Source organism: Cucumis sativus, chromosome 1 (assembly GCF_000004075.3).
Source record: "Cucumis sativus cultivar 9930 chromosome 1, Cucumber_9930_V3, whole genome shotgun sequence".
NCBI lineage: Eukaryota > Viridiplantae > Streptophyta > Magnoliopsida > Cucurbitales > Cucurbitaceae > Cucumis > Cucumis sativus.
In genome coordinates this window covers 27661244-27684382 of record NC_026655.2, presented here as the reverse complement: position 1 = coordinate 27684382, position 23139 = coordinate 27661244, and the positions used below count along the sequence as shown (strand labels likewise).

Here is a 23139-nt window from a genome sequence, read left to right as displayed (position 1 = left end):
ATACATGATCTGCTTGATGTTTCTCAACGAGATGAAAGCAAATCATAGGACCCACATATGTCCACATCGCTTGACCGTTATGACATTGATGTGGAAGCAATGTCATACCCGGTACACGACTCCAGTCAGAAAACGTGGGTCGGGTCCACGACTCCAGTCAGATATTGTAGGCCCGGTCCACGACACCATTGAGGTTTATTGAAGTCGTGTACGGGGTATCACTGAACTTCTAAAAGTTCTTCCAGAGGTTGACATGGTTTTTGCCAATGGACAAAACTTTCACTTTCTCCGAAGAACTACTTATTCACAGTATTTTTTTAGATTGATACAAAAGAGGTACTTGTATCAACCTTCCCCTATGTTTTCGTGAATCCACATAATTTAAACCTAGCATTGGAAAATCATTTATATTTTCCTCATAACAAATTTTCAATGTATTTTGTATGAGTTAGGATGGAGAGACAGCGTCGAGAGGAGGAAGTGAAATATATATAAATCGTCAAAGAAAGGTTAGGAGGCAGAGCAAGCAATATTAAATAGGGTATTTGTTCCCTTCAGCTTCAAATTAATGAAAGTTATAAAATATTTGATTTTCTATCACTGTTTACCATAAGCATCTTGATAATATTTTTCTCTTTTCTCTTTCCGTATATTATTTTGGATTACCCTTAGTGTTTTGGAATAATGAAAAAATGATTTCAAGGATTGTTCTATTGAAGATTTGAGTTGCAAGTCTCCATTTAAATATATAAACATAGACACATTGTCACACTCACAAAGACAACTAAATGTATAGCTAAGGTATCACGAGCTGAAATGATTGTATAATTGTTATAGGAAAAAAAACACCTCAACCACGATCACCTTCATAAGTAAAGACTTACATTTAGAATATTACTATTGTAGCACAAATCAACATTCTTTTCTTTATTTTATATTGTCAATATTTTTTTAAAGCTTTGGTGATTTTAGTAATGAGCTAGCTAGACAATCCTATCTCTTGGTATATCGCATTACGTCGGGAGCTTTTATGACTTTGGAAGACGGGTAGGGAACTAATTTTAGGGTTATAGAGCATGATGGATGTTACACTTCAAATTGAAAGTGCTGAGCAATTTGAACCAACAAGAAATACACTTCAACATTTATAATTAGAAAATGAGCAAATAAATGAGAAAAAAAAAAACAGATGGGCCAAACAAGCAAATTTGTATTTCCTTATCTGTTATCACTCTTATTCTAATTTTCATTCTTTTCACCGAATTGACACTTCAGTATTTCTTGTCCTACATTCTTCCTCTCTCATTGTTGTTCAGTATGTTTGGTCCTTATACTGTAGAATGCATTGCTCCTAGAATATAGAAGAGTTAATGTACGTTATCATTTGATTTCAAACACTCGATATAAAGAAACGTCTCTCTAGAAATATTATTAGTGTTTCTTTAAAATAGTCACATGATTAAGACAATGAAGGATATCATTACAACCATGTACATAGAGAATCCAAATGTTTTTTTCCCTTAAAAAATCCATGAACTATATACAAGAAAAACTAGTTTTATTTACTTTTCAAACTATTGTTGATGGTGTGATTTCAAATCATCCATATTTCCATTGGTTTGAAATTATTGTTTGCATTTCCTTTGCCAAAGAAGGAATGTTTGATTAGTAACTATATTTTCAAAATTTCAAATGGAAATGGAGAGAATAGAGTTGGGGCAATTCGACAAGGAAGCCTACACCCAATCGCTACATTCTAACACACCAATACCAAAGAAATTTTTCGTTGAGATCATGAACCATCATATGTATGACCTACTTCTCACCGAAAATACAATTTTGGGATTGATTTTCTCATAATAAGGTTAGCTTACTTTGTGTGTGGCTTTATTTCTTGCTAGATTTTGTTTTCTACCTTGATTGAGTAGTTTTTGCCACTCCAAAAAGAAAAAATAATAAGGTTAGTTTACCATGTTTTTTTGTTTATTACATCTTTGTTTATTTGTTTTTCTTTTTTATATAATGTGTTAGTGTCTTTGTTTTGAGAGTAAACAATTAAATTGCGATAGCTAATTACAATGAATGTTTAACTTGAGAGGAGTTCGCAAAGGAATAAAATATTCATGAAATATTTTAGTCGGTTATGACTAATTGTTGGTTATCTTCATCTAATAAGTAGTTTCTGTAAATTTGGTGTTGGATAGTACTAATTCATCAGCTAAAGCTTCAATGAAAGATACGTTTTTGCATTATTTTCTTTGAAATTAAAATCCTAAAGTGCTTCTTTGGTGATATACGTAGGGAAAGCCAGAAGAGAGAATGGAAGGTTTTGTTTCTTATGCTTTTTCATATCCAATTTGATTCTGTTATAAATGGTAGTCTCTCTCTCTCACACAACTGTTTTGCTAACTTAACTCTACAACAATAGCAATAATCTTAGGAAATCAATGAAAATAGCAAGTTCTTTTTACTGGCCCGACTGAATAGCAGAAGCAAATATCTTGCTTTTTTTTTCTTTTTTTCTTTGGTTGATCAAATATGTTACAACTTTATATGAGATGTCAAATAGTAGAAGCAACTTGATTTGATTCAACTCACAAGTGACAACATCTCTTATCTTGATTTGATTAACCATTTGATTTGATTATTCTAAGAATAATGAAGGAGTAATGGTTAATGTTGGGGATTTGAAATGGATTGTGGAGAGGGTTAGTTGTAGTAATTATGGAGTTGATGGTTTAGTTGGGAAAATTGAAAGATTATTGCTTGAGGGTTTTGATTATAATGATTATATTAGCAAGTAGATTAAGATTTGGGTTATGGGTGTAGCTTGTTATCAAATTTGGTATTAAGACATTGATTTCGTTGTATTAATTTTTATAGGTCCATATAGATACGATGGTGTGTTGGGTTAATTTGATTAGAGATCCTATGCTTTGCTTTTATTTCATGAACATAATTCTATTGTCAAAGTTCTTAGAAATAGAAGTTAAAGTTCTTAGTTTTAATGTTATATTCTTATTTTGTTTGTAGATTTCAAGGAGTTGAGGATAACAATCGGTGAGACTTTGATCAGTTTGGAGTTATCTACAAGTGTTGTGGTGCTTGGAGGAGGAAGATGTCTTTGTTTCTTGTTATTACGTATGCTTTGTGTTTTATGATTAAGCACGATGTTCATAACTCATTTTGTAATATGAATAAGAACGATATGTTTATATGTTGTAAGTATGTAATGACCAACCATAGTTACTATTGGCTAAAGCAAAAGCCATAACCCTAGATGCAAAAGAAAGAGAAGAGGATAAAGGCCATAATATACTCATTCATTGATCTATGGTATATGTTCAGTGGTACTTTAGCACATTTGTACGTGTACTCTCTTGCTTTACTTATATACGTTTGACATTGTTGAACTTCAAAACAAGTGCACGATAAATTATAGGGATATTTTAAAATATATATGTTTTTATTTTAAAAAAAAACTTGACATGCATAATGTGTCAAGAATAAACAAATTCTTAACAGGTAGAAAATGTCAACAAATCTTATATACTTCACATTTATGAACTATCAAGTATAATTTTGTTTGACGCGTAAAACATATCAATCAAAAACCCTCTTATTTTTTACATTGGATTACTTGACGTGTAAAAACGTCAAGTAATCTCATATACTTGATGATTTTTCATGTCAAGTAAACTGGCTTTACTTGACACTTAAAAACTGTCAAGTAAACCTCATTTATTTTTAACACTAGATTACTTGAAGTATTGAAAAGCGTCAAGTAAAGCCAATTTTGTAGTAGTGTTATGATTAATATTCATCTCATATTTATGATGTTTATGATGATGTTACATGTTATGGATGGATGTTCTGTTAAGTTTGTCAATTAAGGTTGTACCTAAGATATAATACTTTTTAGTTGATGTTTTATAATATATATACCATATATTATTTACAATTATATTAATTTTATAATACTTCGTATATGTGATTTATTATTTACATTTATATTAGTTTTATATATTACCTGTGAGATATAATACTTTTAGTTGATGTTTTATATAATACATATCATATATTATTTACAATTATACTTTATAATAACCTATAGTTGTAATATTTGTGTGTCAGGATGGCTAGTATTGCAGTCTATTTTGATGGTTTTTTCAACGAAATTAACAATTACGTTAGTTACAGTGTGTCTGAAATAGTAGTTGATGAACATATGTGACCCAAGGCATCTTTCACCTCGTCTTACCATTTTCTACACTGCCAACATCTAACATATGTAAAGCACATTGCATTGTCAAATAAGTTAAAGAAACTCAGAGTACCAAATGAACTCAAACTACATTTCACTTGAGCCATAAAACTCATAATCTCAATAAACACGAGAGTATGTCACAATAAAAATTACATTTTTGCATTTGCTCAACAATTAGAACATTCAACATATACCAAATGAACATTTAAGATATACCCAATATTTATAGGAAAAACCCTCATGCGACGATCTTCTTCACTCCGAAACCTCAATAAACCCTAGGATATAACGCATGCAAAATTTCATTTTTTTTCGTTGTCTTATCAAACTAATCTCTTTAATCTATGTAATATACCAAATGTATACTGTTTATTGAATATATACAACCTAACCTTGTATTTTTCGTTCGTCGGAAAATAGAGGAACTGGTCGGCCAAAAATGGATCCCACTTCACTGTCGAAATCATAGAAACCCTTCTTCTTCACTATCGAAAATAGAATCCTCGAATAATTTCTCCACTGTCGAAATGGAATTAATTTTTTTGAATATGAAAAGTGAGAAACCTTTCCACCAATTTTCTATTTTAATGACCCACGATCTTCTCTTATTTCCTATTTTAAAATAATTCTTATATTGTGTGAAAAAACTACCATATGGGCATATTTGTAATTTAGGCATATTTTTGTGTAATATTGTGGACCATTTGGTACATTTGTGTAAAATATTAGCAAATTGTGTTTTTTTTGTAATATTCTATGGTAAATCAAGCTATATGAGTTAAAGACCCATATTTATATAATCATCTTTTGGATTGCTTACTCTCTTTGCCTATTAGTTCTGAATCATAACTTTACACGTGTCACTATACCACTTTGCCACACTATACAACCAAATCAAGTTTGACAGGTAAGCCAATTGTCAACTTCCGATTTGACATTCCCTCGAGACGTAAACCTTAATTATCATCTCGAGAAGCCAAACTCTTCCTTGTCTTATCTTTTCAGGAAGCTAAACTCATTTTTTCCACCTTTTTCTTCCTTGTGACAAACTACAACCGCCCACTTCATTCTGAACTTCTCTTCGTGTTATTTCACTCAATCACCTAACTCTTCTTGCTATAGAACTCTTCATCACACCAACTTTTCCTCTATCACCAGTTCTATGAATTATAGAAAGACCCTAAGCACATATCATAAATAAATAAGGCAACAAAAGATCTCGTTAGTAGAACCTTGATTGAGGCGAGAAAATAGGTTGTGAGTAATAGTCAATAAGCACCAAAAATCGGGCAGATTCAACACAATTCATGATCCATTTCGAACCAAAAACCAAGAAGCAAAGCATCGGTTAACCACAACAGTATTGTATGTCAAAGGTTGAGCCCCACCCAACCCAGCTTCCGTGTACCCAATGTTGATGTAAAAAGAAGGGTAGAAGTACATAAAAAAAGAAATGAGAGATGAGAGATGAGAGATGAGGAGGGAGAAAAGAGGAAGATTCTGGTCCAATATAAAAGGCCAAAGAAGTGGAGGAAGCGTCCACGTGGCAAAGAGGAAAGGAGGGAAATAGCTTTGGTAGGACCCAGAGTGGGTGAGATTATCATATCCATAGCTTTGTGATTTAAAAACTCTCTAAAGTTGAAACATTGAAGAGTCTTCTTACTTATAATTTTTCATTTTTGGATTTCACCAAAACGATTAAATTTCAATCTCCCTCTTCTTTTTCTACTTTTCTTTTTTCCTTCCTTTAATTCTTATTATTATTCTTTATTTTATTTTGAATTCTCTCCGATTTCTCTTCTCCCCCATCAGATTTTTCCCTTTTCTCCATTTGGACGTTGCTCCAATTCCTTCCGGTAACCTATTTTTCTTCTTCAATTTCTTTTCCTTTTGTTTTCGCTATCTATGCCTCTTGCTTCCTCTATTTCTCTAATATATCTGGTGTTACATTTCTAGGGTATTCCCGCAATTCCCTTTTTAGGGATTCTTTTCCTCTTTTTCGGGTTTTGGTTTGATTGGTTTTTTTTCTTCTCGGATTTACTTTTGGTTTAGCTGATTCATGTCTGTTATGGATGACAATTCCCGTGCTTCTTTGGGTTTCTTTCAGGGAGGATTTGAGGTGGGTTTTCTTTTTTTTTTTAGGAGGGGTGGGGGGTGGGGGGGTGTTTTTGTAAGGTTACTGGATAATTATGTGTCAGATGATCACCGGTTTGAAACTGGATAAAGCATTTTGAAGATTGTTTTGTTACTTTTGTGTGTGTGTGTGTGTCTGGATTTCCCGATTCTAGCTAGTTCGAGTTACTACAAACAACACTTAGCGGGTGAAATAATTTAAACTCTTTTAACTTATGAAACTAGGATAGCTGTTGATGGGAATTTAGTGAATGAATGTATTTGTACTTTAGTTTCTACTTTAACAACTTAAATGCGATATGAAAGGGGGACCAGAACTGAAGTTATATTACCTGAGATTAATTCTTTCTCTTCTTTGTTTATTTTAATTCTAATCATGCACCAAGTATGCATGACCTGGGACTGTGTTCTCTTGGATCTCTAAACAAGGATAAATAGTTCTATTGGAAGGTGAAGCTTTATCAATTCTCTAGGATTGTGTATGTTTCAGTTTCAGGTTTTACTTAGTTCATTGATTTTGGGTATTAACTGATTGTAAGAATAGGATCTATAAGTTAGTCTTCCTTATTGGTTTTGTTGATTAATTTCAGTTTTAACTTGGAATAAATTCTGGGTTAGCTTTAGGTTTGCTTTTGTTGGTGGGAAATATGCATTTGGTACAGATCTCAGTGACATGATGTGGTTACTGGTTAATACTTTTTTGATGAGTTGTGTTTTCAGATTTTTTTTCTGTCTTTTTGTCTCTCCAACTTAATGTGCTTTGCATTGTTAAATTAATTTTGGGAGAATTTAACCCTAAATTTTAAGAGATGTGAATAGGGGAGTGTAGCCATCCAGGGATCTAAATTGTGTCTGACATATTGCATAAAAATAATGAAACGTGGACAACAATTTAGTCAAAAGGCATTGAAAAGATGTAATAGTACTGGATTGAATCATGAAAAACATTGGTATTGGAAAGATGTAATAGTACAGGACTGAATCATGAGAAATATGCTATTTTTCTGTTTATGTTTTTATGTCTCTCGCAGTTGAAATTACTTTTTACTCCCTGCACTTGCTCAAGTAAAGGAAGAAGAAAACTTTTCTCTAAAGAAAGAGACTAAAGAGTTTGTTTAAAAGCACCCCAACTAGCTGTGCAATTTGGTTCGATGGGGTTCTTTCATTTTGAATTCCATGATAAGGATCTGTGTTAGCTTAACAGTCATCATAAATTAAAAACCTCGAAACAATGAGCGATGGATGATGTCGGAATCTAAGATTTCAATCAATATGGAATAATACTTAAATAAGTAACTGGAGTTAGGAAAGGGTGTTCTTTTCTTTTTCTTTTTTTAACCATTGGTATAAAAGTTTTTATTTTGTGGTAATTGAGAACTTGAGGCTCTTTTGTTTGTTTCAAAGGGTCTGAAGGTATGCAGTCAAAGTCTGAAACCAATAATCAGCTCGATTCAAATGGTGCACCATCGACGAGTATCTATTATGAACCCTGGTGGCGTGGCATGGGGTACAATACTTTTCCATTACCTGTGGTTGGGGGAAATGCTTCCAGTTCAACTTCTCTTGAATTCCCTAATGGTGGTTCGGAGTCAAATGATGGCCAATCTGTGTCTAATAATGATGTAAATGATGAAGAAGATGATGTTTCTAAAGAAGTGCAAGCTACTGGATCTCCACATTCTGGTACATCTTTTAATCCATATTTATTAGTGCAAATTCTCTCTCCGATTAGCACCTCACAGTCCTTGAGTTTCTGTTTTGTGTCTGACAATATTGAATCTATCTTATTTGAAGGGGTTATTATGAAAATGGAGAGAACAACTTTTGTAGAATTATTTTGGGGAAACTCTCTTAAGAAAAGAAAATAAATATATAGCAAGAGATTGACTTTTGGCTGTTCTCAGATATTTGTGTTTGATGGTTCTCAAAAGCAGCAATTCCATTCACAATGATAATTATTAGGTTTACCATATTGGGATTTATTTTTACTACATTGTAACTTACTAAAAATAGGTAACAGAGGAATGTGCAGGGTAAGAAGCTTTCGTATGGATGGTCGAACTCACAAATCGATGAAATATTATTATCATTATATTATTTTATTTTATATATTTTAGAAAAACACCGAATCCCCCCCAAATTAACAGTAACATCTCAATGATTTCAGCGGGAAGCTACAGACAGGATCCTCAGAAGATGCAGCATGTTTCATCCACTTTGCCGGCAATGCACGGTGAATGTCTGGCACAGTCTACACAACTCGAACTTGTTGGTCACTCTATTGTAAGTTCAATTAATGTCCAATCTTAGGAAGTACTTTATCTTGTTACTAAAACTATTGTGCATTTATTCCCTGATTTAAAGTTCCCTCCAACCCCACCCCACCCACCCCACAAAAAAAAAAAAAGAACAAAAAAGAGAAGGTCAAATTACAATTTTGTATTATATTACTGAATAATTTCTTGACGTACTGTTGCAGGCTTGTGCATCAAATCCTTATCAGGATCCATATTATGGAGGAATGATGGCCTTCTATGGTCATCAGCCCTTGGTATGTAATTATCTCGACTTCATACATGCGAGAGATTGGTTTCACTGTCATGATCTTTGCCATTACTTGCTTGTGCTCATCTATTATACTTTTGAAATCAAAAGAAAAATGACACTTCTAATTAACACATTGACCCTATTGAGAAATGGAACTTCAAGTCCCACTGCTAAAGGGTTCAGGTCCAACTTCATGAAAATTGGTGCTTTTGCTTCTATATCCGTGAAATGAATGTTGTCAAAAATCAGTTAACTTTTTGTATTTTCTTCTAAGGTTGTTTTCGTGGATATTTCATGAAATATTATATTCACTGTGGAGTGGTAAAATGTTGTTGATTTGAATTAGGACCTACACTTTTACATCCAATGCTCTTCAAACCAGGATTAGCTTGCTCAAAGGACAATGCTTGTGAAATTTATACTTTCTCATTCAAATTTTATTATTCACTATGTAGTTTGTCTCCAGGGGTTTTTTACATTTTGTTCTTCAATTTTCATTTATTTAATGAAGGCTGCTCTTTTTTTTTTTATATATGTTTTTTCTAAATCCTAAAAGAAACGTATGTCATCCAGTATAGCTTTGGAATACACATAGCATTGATGTTTCCATTGCATGAAGTCTTAACAAAATTTTCATGCTTTGTAGTTTATTTTTGTCATGGACAGGGCTATCCCATGGTTGGAGGACCACATGCTAGAATGCCATTGCCCATTGAGATAGCACAAGACCCCGTTTTTGTGAATGCAAAGCAATACCAGGGAATTTTGAGGCGAAGGCAAGCACGTGCAAAAGCTGAGGCTGAGAAGAAATCAATAAAAGCCAGAAAGGTGGATTTTGTGTCTTTCGAGTGGACTAGATTGTTATTGTGCATGCGTGTGTAAGGGGTGGGGGATGCTTGACTTTCTGAATTTTTATGAGTAATCTTTTAAGCAATTATCAAATCAAGATTTATATGCTCTTATAGACAATATCGATAGGTAGAATTGGGATATAGATTTAGCTCATACTGGTTCATGTTTAATATCTTGTAAAACTTGTAGCACTAGTTGACATGTTATTGTTCTAGTTTTCTATTTGCTATCTAAACAAGTTAAAAAATCAACCAACTGCCAGTATTTTAGTTAATAGCCCAGGAGTTATTTTATAAACGCTTAGGCTTAATTGCTCATCATATTTTACAACCACTAAATCAATCATAGTTAACCTCACTCGCAAAAATCCATTTTTTTTTTGGGTTATGTTGCTCACTTTTCTTATTTAACAGCCATACCTTCATGAGTCTAGACACCAGCATGCCATTAGAAGGTCGAGAAGTAGTGGAGGTCGTTTTGCGAAGAAAAGCGAAGCTGAGGGAAAGGAAAAGCATTCTGATAAAGTAAACGAGAGTGATTACCGCCTAAATGACGGTTCTGAACAGCAGAACGGAAGCTCCTTGACGAACAAGGCCTCTGAGTAGCAAAGCAACCTGCACTGAATGCCAAGACAATGGCCAGAGTTGTTCAGTGGGGAATGAGGGATCAATTGCTTGTTTGTTAGAAGTACTGAGTTCCTAGCAAAGCATGCTAGGCGGCAAATCATTCTTGGCTTTGTTGTTCTGTTGCTTTGTAGAAAAAGAAAAAGGGATGGTGAATGATATGTGTGACTTATAGGATCTCATGACTTCTTCAAAGGATTCCTCAAAAGTCTAAGAGATTTCTTCATTCCATTCTCCTTTTTTGCCTTTTTTGTACATAGTTTATGATGACGTAAGGGAGTGAGAACTTTGGTCTCTTGTATTATATTAGCAGTGCGTGAAACTAAATGAATCATAAGGCTTAGGATAGATACAGTGATTGTGATTCACAAAGCTTAGACTTGAAAGATTTTAGATTTGAGTATCTAAGGTTTGACGGATTATTGATGCAAATTATAGTTTTCAGGTACAGAAATGGATAGAGTTTAAATGGCTTCCTTCAGCTTTGACTATGACTTGTTTTAAAGCCAAAGGATATTTTGTGTATGGAAGGGAAGGATTAATGGATGCATCTCACCCATTTGGAATTCATCCACCTTGAAACAGGATGGCTCAATCTATTCTTCTTACTATTTCATGGGTCTTTCCACATTATTTTTTATTGAAGATTTTACATTCTCAACCTTCTCTTTTACAAATTGGATGCGCAACCAACTTTTTTTTTTCACTTCTCTTTTATCATTCGTTACTGTTACTTTTCCTTCCATGAAAACAAGAGTACAAGTCTGCCTTTTCTTGTGTAATTTAACTTATTATTTTGTTAAATATTTTTATTAGATTTTACATACAAACAAAGAGTATAAATTTTCTTTTTTTTTTTTAGAAATTGTTATGAATAACAAAAAAAACATTGAAACTAAAAAAAACTTAAATTGGTTGAATTTGATAGGTTTTCTATATTAGTAAATAGTTTTTTTTTCTCTTTTTTCAGTTGATTTAGTTTGATTTAGATTGTTTTATTTTTATATTAAATAAGTTGTCAAAATGAAACATTTTTTTTAGGACAAGAACATATAGGCAAAAGTCCTACTAAAATAGCTAAACATCACTAGACATAAGTCGTGAAAGACCAAAACAGGATAAAGAGAATAGAGAATTGTTGACATTCGATACTCCAAAGCTTTGTGCACAACACGATGCTCCAACGATCTTACTCGATGAAGAGTAAAAATAAAACATTACTCTTAAATAAAATATTAACAGTATAAATTTTGAATGATTATTATTCGTATCAAGAAACTCTTTCAAGTAATGGAAGAGTGGGATAAAATTATCAACAAAGTTCTTTTTTCACGGTATCAATTATAATTATAGATTAGATAATTAAATATATAATACTTTATATCGTAAATTTTAGTGTTAAACGATTAGTGTTTATATATACTTAAAAATTTGTAAGCATCCCGTCATAAAAATCTCAATCAATAGTTCTCATGGAATTACTTACACTATATCCTAAATAATTTATCAATCTTCACATGAAAAAGTTATAAAGTTGTAAATTCACGTGAAAAAGTTATAAATAGCTAGTAAACATCGCTATATTTGAACAAAATGACAAATTATAATAATTCATTCCACTATTAACTTCAAACTTCAAATTGATATGAACTAAATTATCACATCTAATCAAATTGGGATAATCAAATTGATCCAATTACAAGTACTAGTGTTAACCTACCACATAGCATATGCTATCTTGTTCCATCATATCATAAGTTTTATCATGCCTTTACTTAAAGAGGATCTATTTTATAGATTGTACAACTATGTTCTTGAGTTCTATAGATCGTTGAAAGTTCTATCCCTCACATTTTAGATCCTGTGAGAAGAAACTTCATGGAAACAACAAGCTTCACCAAAAAATTGTTTGATGTTTCTTATTCCCAAAACCTCATCCATCAAAAAGAGAATTGCCTCCTATGAGTGCTGTATGAGTGAAACCTGAAGAGAGGTTGGGAGAGTTGTATAAATCTGGACAATGACAAAATTACAAGCCAAGGATATGGAAAGACAGGTTCACAGAAGAAAAACTCAGCAAGGAACGATCGAAATCAGGCAAGGTTGAAGAAACTTCTAACGAACACTGAAAACGACTGCCACAAAAAAAAGAGGTGACTTGATTGGAAGGAAGCATTTCAAAGAAAAGTTTTACATGTACATGACACAACTCACAGATGATTTTTGGTGTAAATCAAGAAGGAATTTAGTAAGAAAAGCTCACTTTAGTTTAGATATAAACCAACTTCTGTGACTCCTAAAAAAGGTTATAAGTAACAAAAACCAACTGTTTTTTAAAACAAAAAATAATAATTAAACAAAGCTCATATAGGAACACGTTTATCATGGTTCTTCTCTTCCTCAAAAGATTCACAGGCCTACTGATGTGTATGATCACCGTCGTGATTATATTGATCAGAATGCTCTACATAGTCAATAGTTTCAGGCTCAGGTTGGTCGGGGATAGAATCTGGACCTGTACTGTCACTTGTTGGGTTCTCAGCCGTGTTGGGGTCCGGATTTGTGGCATTGACCACTGTTTGCTGCTTCTCCATCATCCCTGAAAGGGCAAGTCTTGGAGACCATTCGAGAACATCATCGATGATATTCGATACACGCTTTTGGTATCTGCATTGGCCAACGCAGTTCATGACAAGAACAGAAAGCAAGTGAGAAATTAAATGGAGCAGATGCCCATACATAACAGAAAACTTTCAAGTCAGATAACATTTGGCTGTCAAATTGTTTTCTTATGCTACACCGATGTGCAACTGATCCACATTCTAACCTGCTAGGCCGGTTCTTAATAGATTGTTGTTATAGACTTCTCTACTCTATCTTCAGTTGTATAAAAGTTCAGAAAGGTATGAGTATGACACAAACCTTGCTCTAGCAGCCTCATCGGGAGCATGGTGCCTCAGCAGCAATATGATGAGTACAGCCACCACTGCATAAAAAAGTCTAGTTGTCCATTTCGGTTTCTCTTCTTCATCTTTACTTGGCCAAAACCGGAATAGCTCTCGCAACGTCGCTTCCTCCGCGAGAATATTGGGGAAAAACCACATACGTTTGCCCAGAAGAATATACGATAAACCAAAAACTGCTCCCCTCACTACAAATTTAAACGAAAGCATAAGATGCAGCATAAGCATTTCAAAGGTATGCTGATGTTTAATTCATTAATGCAACAATTGCTGTCATATATAAAAGTTTCTAAGCCATTTTGATAAGAACCACAAAGTGACAGTAAAGGCTAAAGAAGTTCCAATTTACTTGAGCAGTTGAGCAATTCAAAACATGAATTACTAATGCTCAAGCCAATTGGGAACCCCTAAAATAATAGAGAACCTTTTATTGTGCTAGCGAAGTGAATGTTAATGTATACGTACAAAGAAGAACCACAATAAATCAACAAATCAACCAAGACCAACCAAGCTACCACAAATAACAATCAAGAATTTAGAAAGAGTTGCAATCATTCGCTGACTTTGCCACCCAAGCTATCCAACAATTATTACTTTATGATGTTGTCCAATCCTTAAAGGAACAACTTAAGGAGGTCAAAAGATTTGTGCTCCGCCCTTCTTATTTTTAAAATAATAATAAATAAAAATATAAAACGAAATTATGCTCTCCCCATACACTACTTCTAGAAAAGGACCAAAAAAATGTTGACTAAAAAAAGGAGAAAAAGTTCATAGCCGAGGTGCACATAAACCTCACTCAATCACTCACAATATTTAAAAATTTAAAAATAAAAATAAAAATAAAAAAGAGAGAGAAAGGTCAACCAACATAGCCAATAAAAGTAGACACATTTATAACTTAAACGTAGCCGATAAAAGCAGACATATTTATAACTTAAACATAGCCAATAAAAGTAGACACATTAAAAAAATTTTGATAGCATCCTACCATAATGCTTCAGATGCAGCACTCCCAAAATTAAGTTATTAACAAAACTATATGAATGATTTATTTGGGTAGAAACAATTACTTCATTGAGAAAAAAATGAAATAATACAAGGGCATATGAATGACTTATAAATATATAAAAGAACAACACAAAAATAAGGCAGTGAAAAGGGCTGTATGACCTACATAAAAGAAGCGAGAGTATAAGAAGCAGAACCCCAGCACATGAGTAAAGTATCAAAAGCTTGCACTGATGAGGATATACAGGAAACAAGCAAATTGCAAGGGTCAACACAGGCCAACAAAATGAAAGAAGTGTCTGCCAAAATGGCCTCCGCTTAACAAATGTCCAAGCAAAAAAGGCATCCTGTTCAGAGAACACCTGATCCTGCAAGAGTGAGTTGCACATTCAGAACCTGGAAAATGGTCGGAGAATATGAATATACGATATTAAACTAAATTATGAAACAGGTTGATAATTAACTTTCTTGCTCAATTGCTTAGATTTGCATTAAGGAGGCTGAATTTATAAACACATCCATATCAGCAAGAATATCATCTATTTAAGAGAGAAGCGTGGCTTGTTGGTGTGGGTGCATTATATGAGGATCTTTGAGGGAGAGTAACAATAGTGTTTAGAGACTTGAAAAGGGATATGATGGGTGTATGGTCCCTGGCTAGATTTCATGTTCCCATTCTTACTTTAGTTATCAAGATTTCTCATAATTATTAAATAGGGATTGTTTTACATGATCGGAGGCCCTTTGTGGGCTTTTTCCTTATGAAAGCTAGTTTCTTTTTTTTTTTAAGAGAAAAGGGATGAGACCTCCAACTTTAAAAGAAATACATAATGCATAAAAAAAATCCGCACCGGGAATATCTCCAGATGTGCTGGCCATGTAGACAATTTTCTCTTTCCAGGACGAACAGTTTTCACCACACGATCACACCTAACCAAGAGATTCTTACTTAGCAATGCATTGCCAATATCTTCAGTTTCCAAATTTTTATCTGAATCGAGAATATCCTTGAGCTCTGGATGATTTCTCAAAAAACTAACAAAATCCTTGCCTCTAAAATACTCAACACGTGTCTCTTGTAAAACAGCCCATCTTGATTCTAAATCCTTGTGGTCTCTCACTTTCTCAGAAAACAACTGAAACACATCCTTCTTTGCAGCTTGTTTCTGAAAAGTAAAAGTATACATGTGAGGATAACCACGATGAGATAACAGCGACAGATAAAATGAAATAAAAAAATTTAGAAAACTGATTTAAAAGAAGAAAAAAAAAGTAGACACCAACAACCAATTCATGACCTGCAGCGACGCGGAAAGTTAAAATTCAGAAAAATAAACAAAACCATCCCCAATCCTTATCATACTCAGATAGTCACACAAAGATTATTTACTCAGCATAATGTTGGAGATAGTTATTTGGTGATTGATAGCCAAAAGGCAGAAAAATCCAATACAAAAACGCACCAGATAGAGGTTGTAACAAACATCATCCTTACTTGTCTTAAGGGCTTTTGAAAATTTTTTCCACGAACCTACACGGATTCTTTCAGCATGCTTTGTCCTCACTTACATGCATTTGAGGAAAATTTTCAGGAGGTCACCTAACATAGAATTGTTCCAACCTAAGCACGCTTAACCTTGGAGTTCTTCTGATTGAGTCACCGAAAAGGAAGGTGCACCTTGTTGGTATAGGTAGTAATTTTTAATTCTTTTAAGCATTTCTTAACCTTACTTTCATGTCTTTAGAATCTCTCTCATTCAGAGGTGATATCGATTTCATTCATGAACCTCCCCTAAACTATCTCCTAAACTCATAGCGTTACAGAGATAATAGAACTTATTAGAAACAAAAACGCACACATTTTAACCTTACCCTCTCTTTTAACTCAAGAACTCACTTCCTAATAACCATCACACTGTAATTTAAGACGTTTCTCATCCATCTAAGGAAACTAAGAAGAATCAAGGGCTATTTGGGGAGCTAGAATGTCATCAGGGTTAGTAGAAATTAGAGGAGTGCTGGAAAATGTTAGCGGTAGAAGATGGAATGAAAATGAGATTGTAAAGCATGAAAACGGTGAGAAAGAGGTTGGCTTAAAAATTGTCGGATTAATCTAAATATGGGATTTGGATCACATTACATGACAAACCAATCCTATTATGGATCCCCAAACACCCCACATTGTAAAAAAATAATGGCCGCTTTCAGCACAATCATATCATATTGTTGCTTGTTGCTAAATTACGATTAAATTACAATTCATTTCTCGTAACTAAAATATAAAACTATGCTCAAACTGCAAATTGATTCAGAGTGATGGAACCTCATAAGTCACACTTTTTCTACATTCAAACCATAAAATAACAATTAACAACGCCCACATGGGAGAATGTAAATCCGATCCATTGAAGCCCAGGCTATTTTACTTTTACAATTTGAACTTCTAGTTGCTCATCTACCTACACTACAAAGCTGCAAAACTGAGAAACTACAAAAACCCTTTTGCAGTTCATTCACATTAATCACTCCCTTTTCCTTTATTTTCTTCAATAAGGAACCAAAACAATGGATGCTCGCTAGCACGATCTTGGAAATAGATGGTAGAGTTAATGAATCCTCCAATCACACGCCACCACCCATTTCAGATTATGAAAACTTTACGTCCATCAATCATTTCTCGGAAAAGCAAAAAGGCAAATATAAGAATCCAAAAGAGAGATTCATAGAACATGTCCAAAAACACATCAAATGTCCATATGGCAAGGATACGGCAATTGGGTCATGGTAGAATCAAACAAATAATCACACTGAAAGCAATGTTCTCTCTTGAAGGCAAGAAAAACCCAGATCAGAAAACAAAAAAATTAGAGGAGAAATGAAGATGTTAGAGGGAAAAAAAAAGGACAGGAAAGAAGGCAAACCCTAGGAGGAGTATCGGAATTGGGATCTTTGGCAGCATTTTGAACAGCAGTTGATTGCCTTCTGACCCTCTTCTTCTCGGTTCCTCCTGTTTTCCTCATCTCACAAACCGATTTGATTAAAAATGAAGAAAAAAGGGGAAATTTTGATTTGTTCCCGTTGCTACTTCGCCCCCGTGGGTGCGTTTTGTTTGCGAAGAAGAAAAATTGGGGAACGCTCGTGAAAGCTTAATGAGGAAATGATAGAAAAAATAAAGTTAATGAATTGAATTTCTTCACTTTCAACCCTCTTTTCTCACCACCAACAAACACCAACAAGCATCGCCCCCTTCTCTTCATCACAACCAATCAACTTCTGCCATTTCACCATCTTGTCCTACCAACATCTCCTTTTATATTTCAAAATCTCAATATTATGATTTTCAAATTATTTTCTTCTACTTCTAATTTTCCAAGATATCGATCTTGGCGTCGAGTAATATCGTCTCTTAATACTTGACGTATAAACAAATTACATCATTTATTTTAAGTGGTTTTGTTAATGCAGATTGAGCTAACAACGTAAACGACGGACGTTCCACACCAAGATATTGTTTCAATATAGGTTCAGGTTTTTATTCATGGTACGTAAAAAGCAATTCTCTATTACTCTTTGAAGTTGTGAAGAGAAAGTCTTGATGCAAGACATCCAGTTGGAGAAGATACATTACAAAGAGCAAGTTGCTAACATCTTTACCAAAACTTTTGATAAGAATTGAGTAATACACTTTAGTGTTGTTGATTGTTTATTTGCACCAAGGGGGAGTGTCAAAAAAATTGGTATCATGGTGTTTACTTCGACGGACCCTTTTGTTGGGAGGTGAAAGTTATTGCCACATCAAGATCTTCAAACTAAAAAACAATTAATCCTTCATGAAATTGGCTCCTTCACAAGATTCTGGCAGGTGATATCGAGTGACTGTGGAACAAATCTATTTATCAACCTAATGTAAATGCATAAGAGTGAAATATTATATTGAAATTCACATTTATGCTTGTCATTTGCTATATTTCCTAACGAAGCTTCTCTTTTTTTTTTTTTTTTTTTTTTTTTTTGCTATAATCCTCTCCATTCCAAATGGTCTACTTAATTGAGTGTTAGGTTTTAGTAATGACCTTTTTTTTTATAACTCCATAACTATATAATCTTTTTGTTTCCCCTTTTATGCACATTTCATAAAGAAAAGACTATATAGCTAAAAGCTACTATATACTTTATAAAACCAATATTTAAACTCCATTCAACAACATTTTGATTTTCTAAATAACAACAATTGGTTGGTCAATGCATCACTTTGCATTTGGGTAGAGGAAGAGTCGGCTAAAAAATAAGCTAAGAGTCAGCACTGTAGAAGAAAAATAAAAGCTTCATGAAATGTTTGCACATCGATGGAGTGTTTAAAATTTCATATATTTCTATAATTGAACAAAGGGTATTTACACCAGAAAAACACAAGTATGATGCACCCAAAAAGAAAAAGGCATTAGAAAAAAGAGGAAAGAATAATTCAATAAATTACAATGGCAGGAAATGAGTTAAAAGACGTAGTTTGATAATCATTTAATTTTTTTTGTCTTTGGTATTTAAAAAGTAGAAAAGTTGCATTCTCAATCTAATTGTAAAAGTACAAAAATGTTTTTAGAAATTATTTTTGAGTTTTCAAAATTAAACTTGGGTTTTAAAAAACATGGTAAAACTAAAATTGAATATTTTGAAACCTAAAAATAAAATTAAAGATAGGCTCAATAGTACGTGTGAAATTCCTAGTTCGTCTTAAGAATGTCGCATAAGGCTTCTTGCTCCTTCTATCCTTCTCATCTCACTTTTCCATAAGGAAGAAATGGTTAAAGATATGAAGTAGACAATCGAAGTTTTCACCTAAAAAATTTAGCATCATTTTCGAAAATTTGTTCAAATAATTTGTTCAAAAAGTTTTCTTCTCACTTTTTCCCCGGCGACGAGCAGTAGTGTCGTTAACAGACTCAGACGACCAGTTTTCGCGTCTCACACGATTCATACCGACACGCTCTTCATCCACGTTCGACACCGGAGCTAGCCAACCACGTAAACACCCACTTCCAACAAGTTTTGAAGCATTTTTTTCTTCTCCGTTTGAGACTCCAGCGTGATGCGTCACGTTTTCGATACCTGGTTTGTCTTGCAGCAACTTTTCGACTTGGACGTAAGCTTTTGATTGCTATTCCATTGGCTTCAAATCAGTTTACTTTAAGCTTCATATCTGTAAGTTCACAGTTTTTCGGTCATCAACCAGCAAGGATCCGAGCCTTTTCGGTAAGAGTCGGTAAGGATTATTGCTTTAATTTCTTTTTCGAATTGGATTTGAGTATTTGAAGATTAATATGAGCTATTGGAATTCGTTTGTTGTTATGTTTGGGTATATTTCTAAGTGTCTGATTAAGATTCAACAAGGTTGAACACATTTTGGACTAATTCGGACTTGGTTAAGATGTCTTAGATCATTTTTTGAACCGTGAAAGTTTGTTGGTCGTAGTTCTGGATTAATTTGGAGTGATTAGTTAAGGTTTATGGTGGATTTTGGATAAGTATGTTACTTTTGAAAATCTCTCGGTGTTGATCAAGGTTGAGATTTATCATTTAGGCTTTCTAAAAGTTGACATTTGTTCAAGGAAGTGGTTCTTTGGATTGAGAATTATAGGATTGTTGATCGGGCTAAATAGTTTCCACATCCCTTACACAATGTAAATTTTGATAAAGATATGTTTTGGCTGTTGTGATTAGTTAAATGGGTGAATATGGGTGTTGGATGTTTGAGAGCATGTTTTGCACCATTTGGAATTGAATGAATTTGTTTTTGGATGTTTTAAATGTTATCCTATTAGAAATCACGTTTTATGTGATTGAGAATCAACTGAAAGTATTTGTTATATTTTTAGTTGATTTGTCAAGTAAAAATATATGATTGCTTTGAATGATAGTTGAGAGTGTTTTGACTGATTTTAAATTGAAAGTGTTCATGTTTTGGATTTGATGAGTTCAGCTGCTGAAATTGTTATTTGAAACTTTGATGAATGATTCAATTAGGGCTATCTAGATATGCCCATTTTTGTGTTTTGGGGATTCTATGGTATTTTGTTGTAGCCAAAATTGGAATTGGCGGTATACACTCATTTGTGAGAAGATACATCTTTGGAATCAAGATTCATGCTTGTGTTGTACTCACATGACCTCACACTTAAGTAATTTCTGTTGTTCTGGTCGGTTGTTAGTCAGAATTTTTGTTGTTCTGGTCGATTGTATAATGTATTGCTTGATTGAAAGTATTGAAATGCTAGCATTTGAAAAAAAGTATGAAAGTTCTATTTATTAAAGGTTCTAAAAGTTTATTTGAACGTTTTGATTTTTTTTTTTTTTTTTTAAAGGCTATCTGGAAGTTTCAGCTTGAAACATTTGGTGTTGAAGTTTTATTTGCTTGGAAGATCTTGAATTTTAAAGTATTGTTTCTAGCAAGTTTTAATTGAGAGTTCTACAATGTTTTGTATTTTTATTTTCAACAGTTTTGAAAGACAATGAATTTCAATGCCTGATATGGGAATTTCTTATTGAATATTTTTGTACTCATCTTTGTTTTTTCTAAAATGCTTTCAGATAAAGGATAAGGTGATAGTTTGAATGAAGTGAAGTTTTATGGTATGGTGCAGGAGATCAATGGATGTTTACCTTAGTACTTGATAGTTTTACTCAGAACTTATTTGTAATAAGTTGCTTCCGCTGAAGTGTGTAAGTTGTAAAAGCTTCATTTGCTATGTTTTATGCATATTTTTATAATAACTGTATTGGAAAATACGGGCGGTTGTAAGTCCTAACTTTTCGAAGGTTCAATGTTCAATTCATCATTTCCAAGTTCTACACGAATGGTTGAGCAATAGCATGCCATTGAAACCTCTGAAACCCTCAATTTCGATTGCTCAATTTACCCAAATCCATGCCAAACTCCTCACAAATCCAAAACCCCATATTTTCAACCCTTTGCTCGGTTCTTTGGTGAACTCCATTTTCCCTGAAAATGGCCTCTTCCTCTACAACCAAATGCTTCGCTACCCATCTTCCCACAACCACTTCACCTTCACTTATGCCCTCAAAGCCTGTTGCTTCCTTCATCAAACCCAAAAGGGCCTCGAAATCCATGCCCATCTCATCAAATCAGGTCATCTTTCTGACATCTTCATCCAAAATTCTCTGCTCCATTTCTACATTCTCGATGGCGATGTTTCTTCTGCTTCTCTAATCTTTGACTCCATCCCTGACCCAGATGTTGTTTCTTGGACTTCAATCATTTCTGGTCTTTCCAAGCTCGGTTTTGAAAAAGAAGCACTGAGTAAGTTCTTGTCCATGAATGTGAGGCCTAATTCTACTACTCTTGTCACTGCTTTATCTGCTTGTTCTAGTCTTAGATGTCTCAAACTTGGGAAAGCTATACATGGGCTTAGAATGAGGACTTTGAATGAGGAAAATGTTATTTTGGAAAATGCCCTTCTTGATTTTTATGTTAGATGTGCGTATTTGAGGAGTGCAGAGAATCTGTTTGAAAAAATGCCTAAAAGAGATGTAGTGTCTTGGACGACAATGATTGGGGGCTATGCACAGAGTGGATTGTGTGAAGAGGCTGTGAGGGTATTTCAAAACATGGTTCATGTGGGAGAGGCTATACCCAATGAAGCCACTCTAGTTAATGTATTATCTGCATGTTCTTCCATATCTGCTCTGCATTTGGGTCAATGGGTGCATTCATATATCAACTCTAGGCATGATGTGATAATTGATGGAAATGTTGGAAATGCTTTGATTAACATGTATGTCAAATGTGGCAACATGGAAATGGCGATTTTGATCTTCAAAGCTATTGAGCACAAGGATATCGTATCATGGAGTACAATCATTAGTGGGTTAGCCATGAATGGCCTGGGAAAGCAAGCTTTTGTTCTCTTCTCACTCATGTTAGTCCATGGCGTTTCTCCAGATGATATAACATTTCTTGGTTTGTTATCTGCTTGCAGCCATGGTGGGTTGATCAATCAAGGCATGATGGTGTTTGAAGCCATGAAAGATGTTTATAATATTTCACCTCAAATGAGGCATTATGCTTGTATGGTGGACATGTATGGAAAGGCTGGGCTATTAGACGAAGCAGAGGCATTCATAAAGGAGATGCCTATGGAAGCTGAAGGCCCAGTTTGGGGAGCTTTGCTTCATGCTTGTCAACTTCATGGGAATGAGAAGAAGTATGAGAAAGTTAGGGAATGGTTGCTTGGAAGCAAAGGGGTTACAGTGGGAACTTTTGCTTTGTTATCAAATACTTATGCTTGTTGTGATAGATGGAATGATGCTAATGATGTTCGAGTTGCCATGAGAAGTAGAGGGTTGAAGAAAATGGCTGGACGTAGTTGGATTGAAATGGTCGATTCTACGTATCCTTTAAGATAAATATAAGAGAGATGGTGTAAGTTGGGGTGAAAGATTGAACCCTCTAGCTTGTAGGGACAGATGTCATGCTTATATAATTGAGATATCTCTATGCAAATAGAGATATTAAAGACCACTACACTCGTGGGTATTGTTATTCATAATTTATTATTTCCATAATGAGAATAGATTTTTTCATATGGATGACTCATTTTAAAAGCACACCTAAAATTTGACTCGATTCTTAAAAAGTTGATCTTTTGCTTATGTCAACATTGCAACAGTGTGCATGTGAGTTATTGGTCATTGTCATGCATTTTATTTTATCATTTCAACTAAAATT

The 23139-nt window shown here is 33.9% G+C and overlaps 3 protein-coding genes across 8 annotated transcripts; 2 read left to right on the top strand and 1 right to left on the bottom strand.

The window, feature by feature from the left end:
* The first annotated feature begins 5883 nt into the window (after positions 1–5883).
* On the top strand, positions 5884–11004 carry LOC101212860 (nuclear transcription factor Y subunit A-1). Of its 2 annotated transcripts, none has more exons than XM_004138985.3 (6): positions 5884–6123; positions 7805–8083; positions 8568–8683; positions 8880–8951; positions 9614–9775; positions 10213–11004. In XM_004138985.3, exons 2-6 carry the CDS (start codon positions 7816–7818, stop codon positions 10402–10404), a joined length of 810 nt encoding a protein of 269 aa, XP_004139033.1. In that variant the 5' UTR covers positions 5884–6123; positions 7805–7815; the 3' UTR covers positions 10405–11004. The 2 variants fall into 2 exon arrangements, with proteins under 2 accessions (XP_004139033.1, XP_031735950.1); XM_031880090.1 differs by lacking the exon at positions 5884–6123 and adding an exon at positions 6141–6386.
* Positions 11005–12558: 1554 nt separating this feature from the next.
* LOC101212624 lies at positions 12559–17653 on the bottom strand. Its single transcript, XM_004138984.3, has 5 exons — positions 17318–17653; positions 15248–15562; positions 14563–14764; positions 13345–13573; positions 12559–13089 (listed from the first exon to the last, which is right to left on the bottom strand). Exons 1-5 carry the CDS (start codon positions 17414–17416, stop codon positions 12840–12842), a joined length of 1095 nt encoding a protein of 364 aa, XP_004139032.1. The 5' UTR covers positions 17417–17653; the 3' UTR covers positions 12559–12839.
* Positions 17654–19102: 1449 nt separating this feature from the next.
* On the top strand, positions 19103–22996 carry LOC101212218 (pentatricopeptide repeat-containing protein At1g08070, chloroplastic). Of its 5 annotated transcripts, XM_011661832.2 has the most exons (3): positions 19103–19656; positions 20756–21540; positions 21646–22996. In XM_011661832.2, exons 2-3 carry the CDS (start codon positions 21264–21266, stop codon positions 22815–22817), a joined length of 1449 nt encoding a protein of 482 aa, XP_011660134.1. In that variant the 5' UTR covers positions 19103–19656; positions 20756–21263; the 3' UTR covers positions 22818–22996. The 5 variants fall into 5 exon arrangements, with proteins under 5 accessions (XP_011660134.1, XP_031745768.1, XP_031745752.1 ...); XM_031889908.1 differs by having other exon boundaries at positions 19103–19646; positions 21035–22996; XM_031889892.1 differs by having other exon boundaries at positions 19103–19646; positions 20982–22996.
* The last annotated feature ends 143 nt before the right edge of the window (positions 22997–23139 follow it).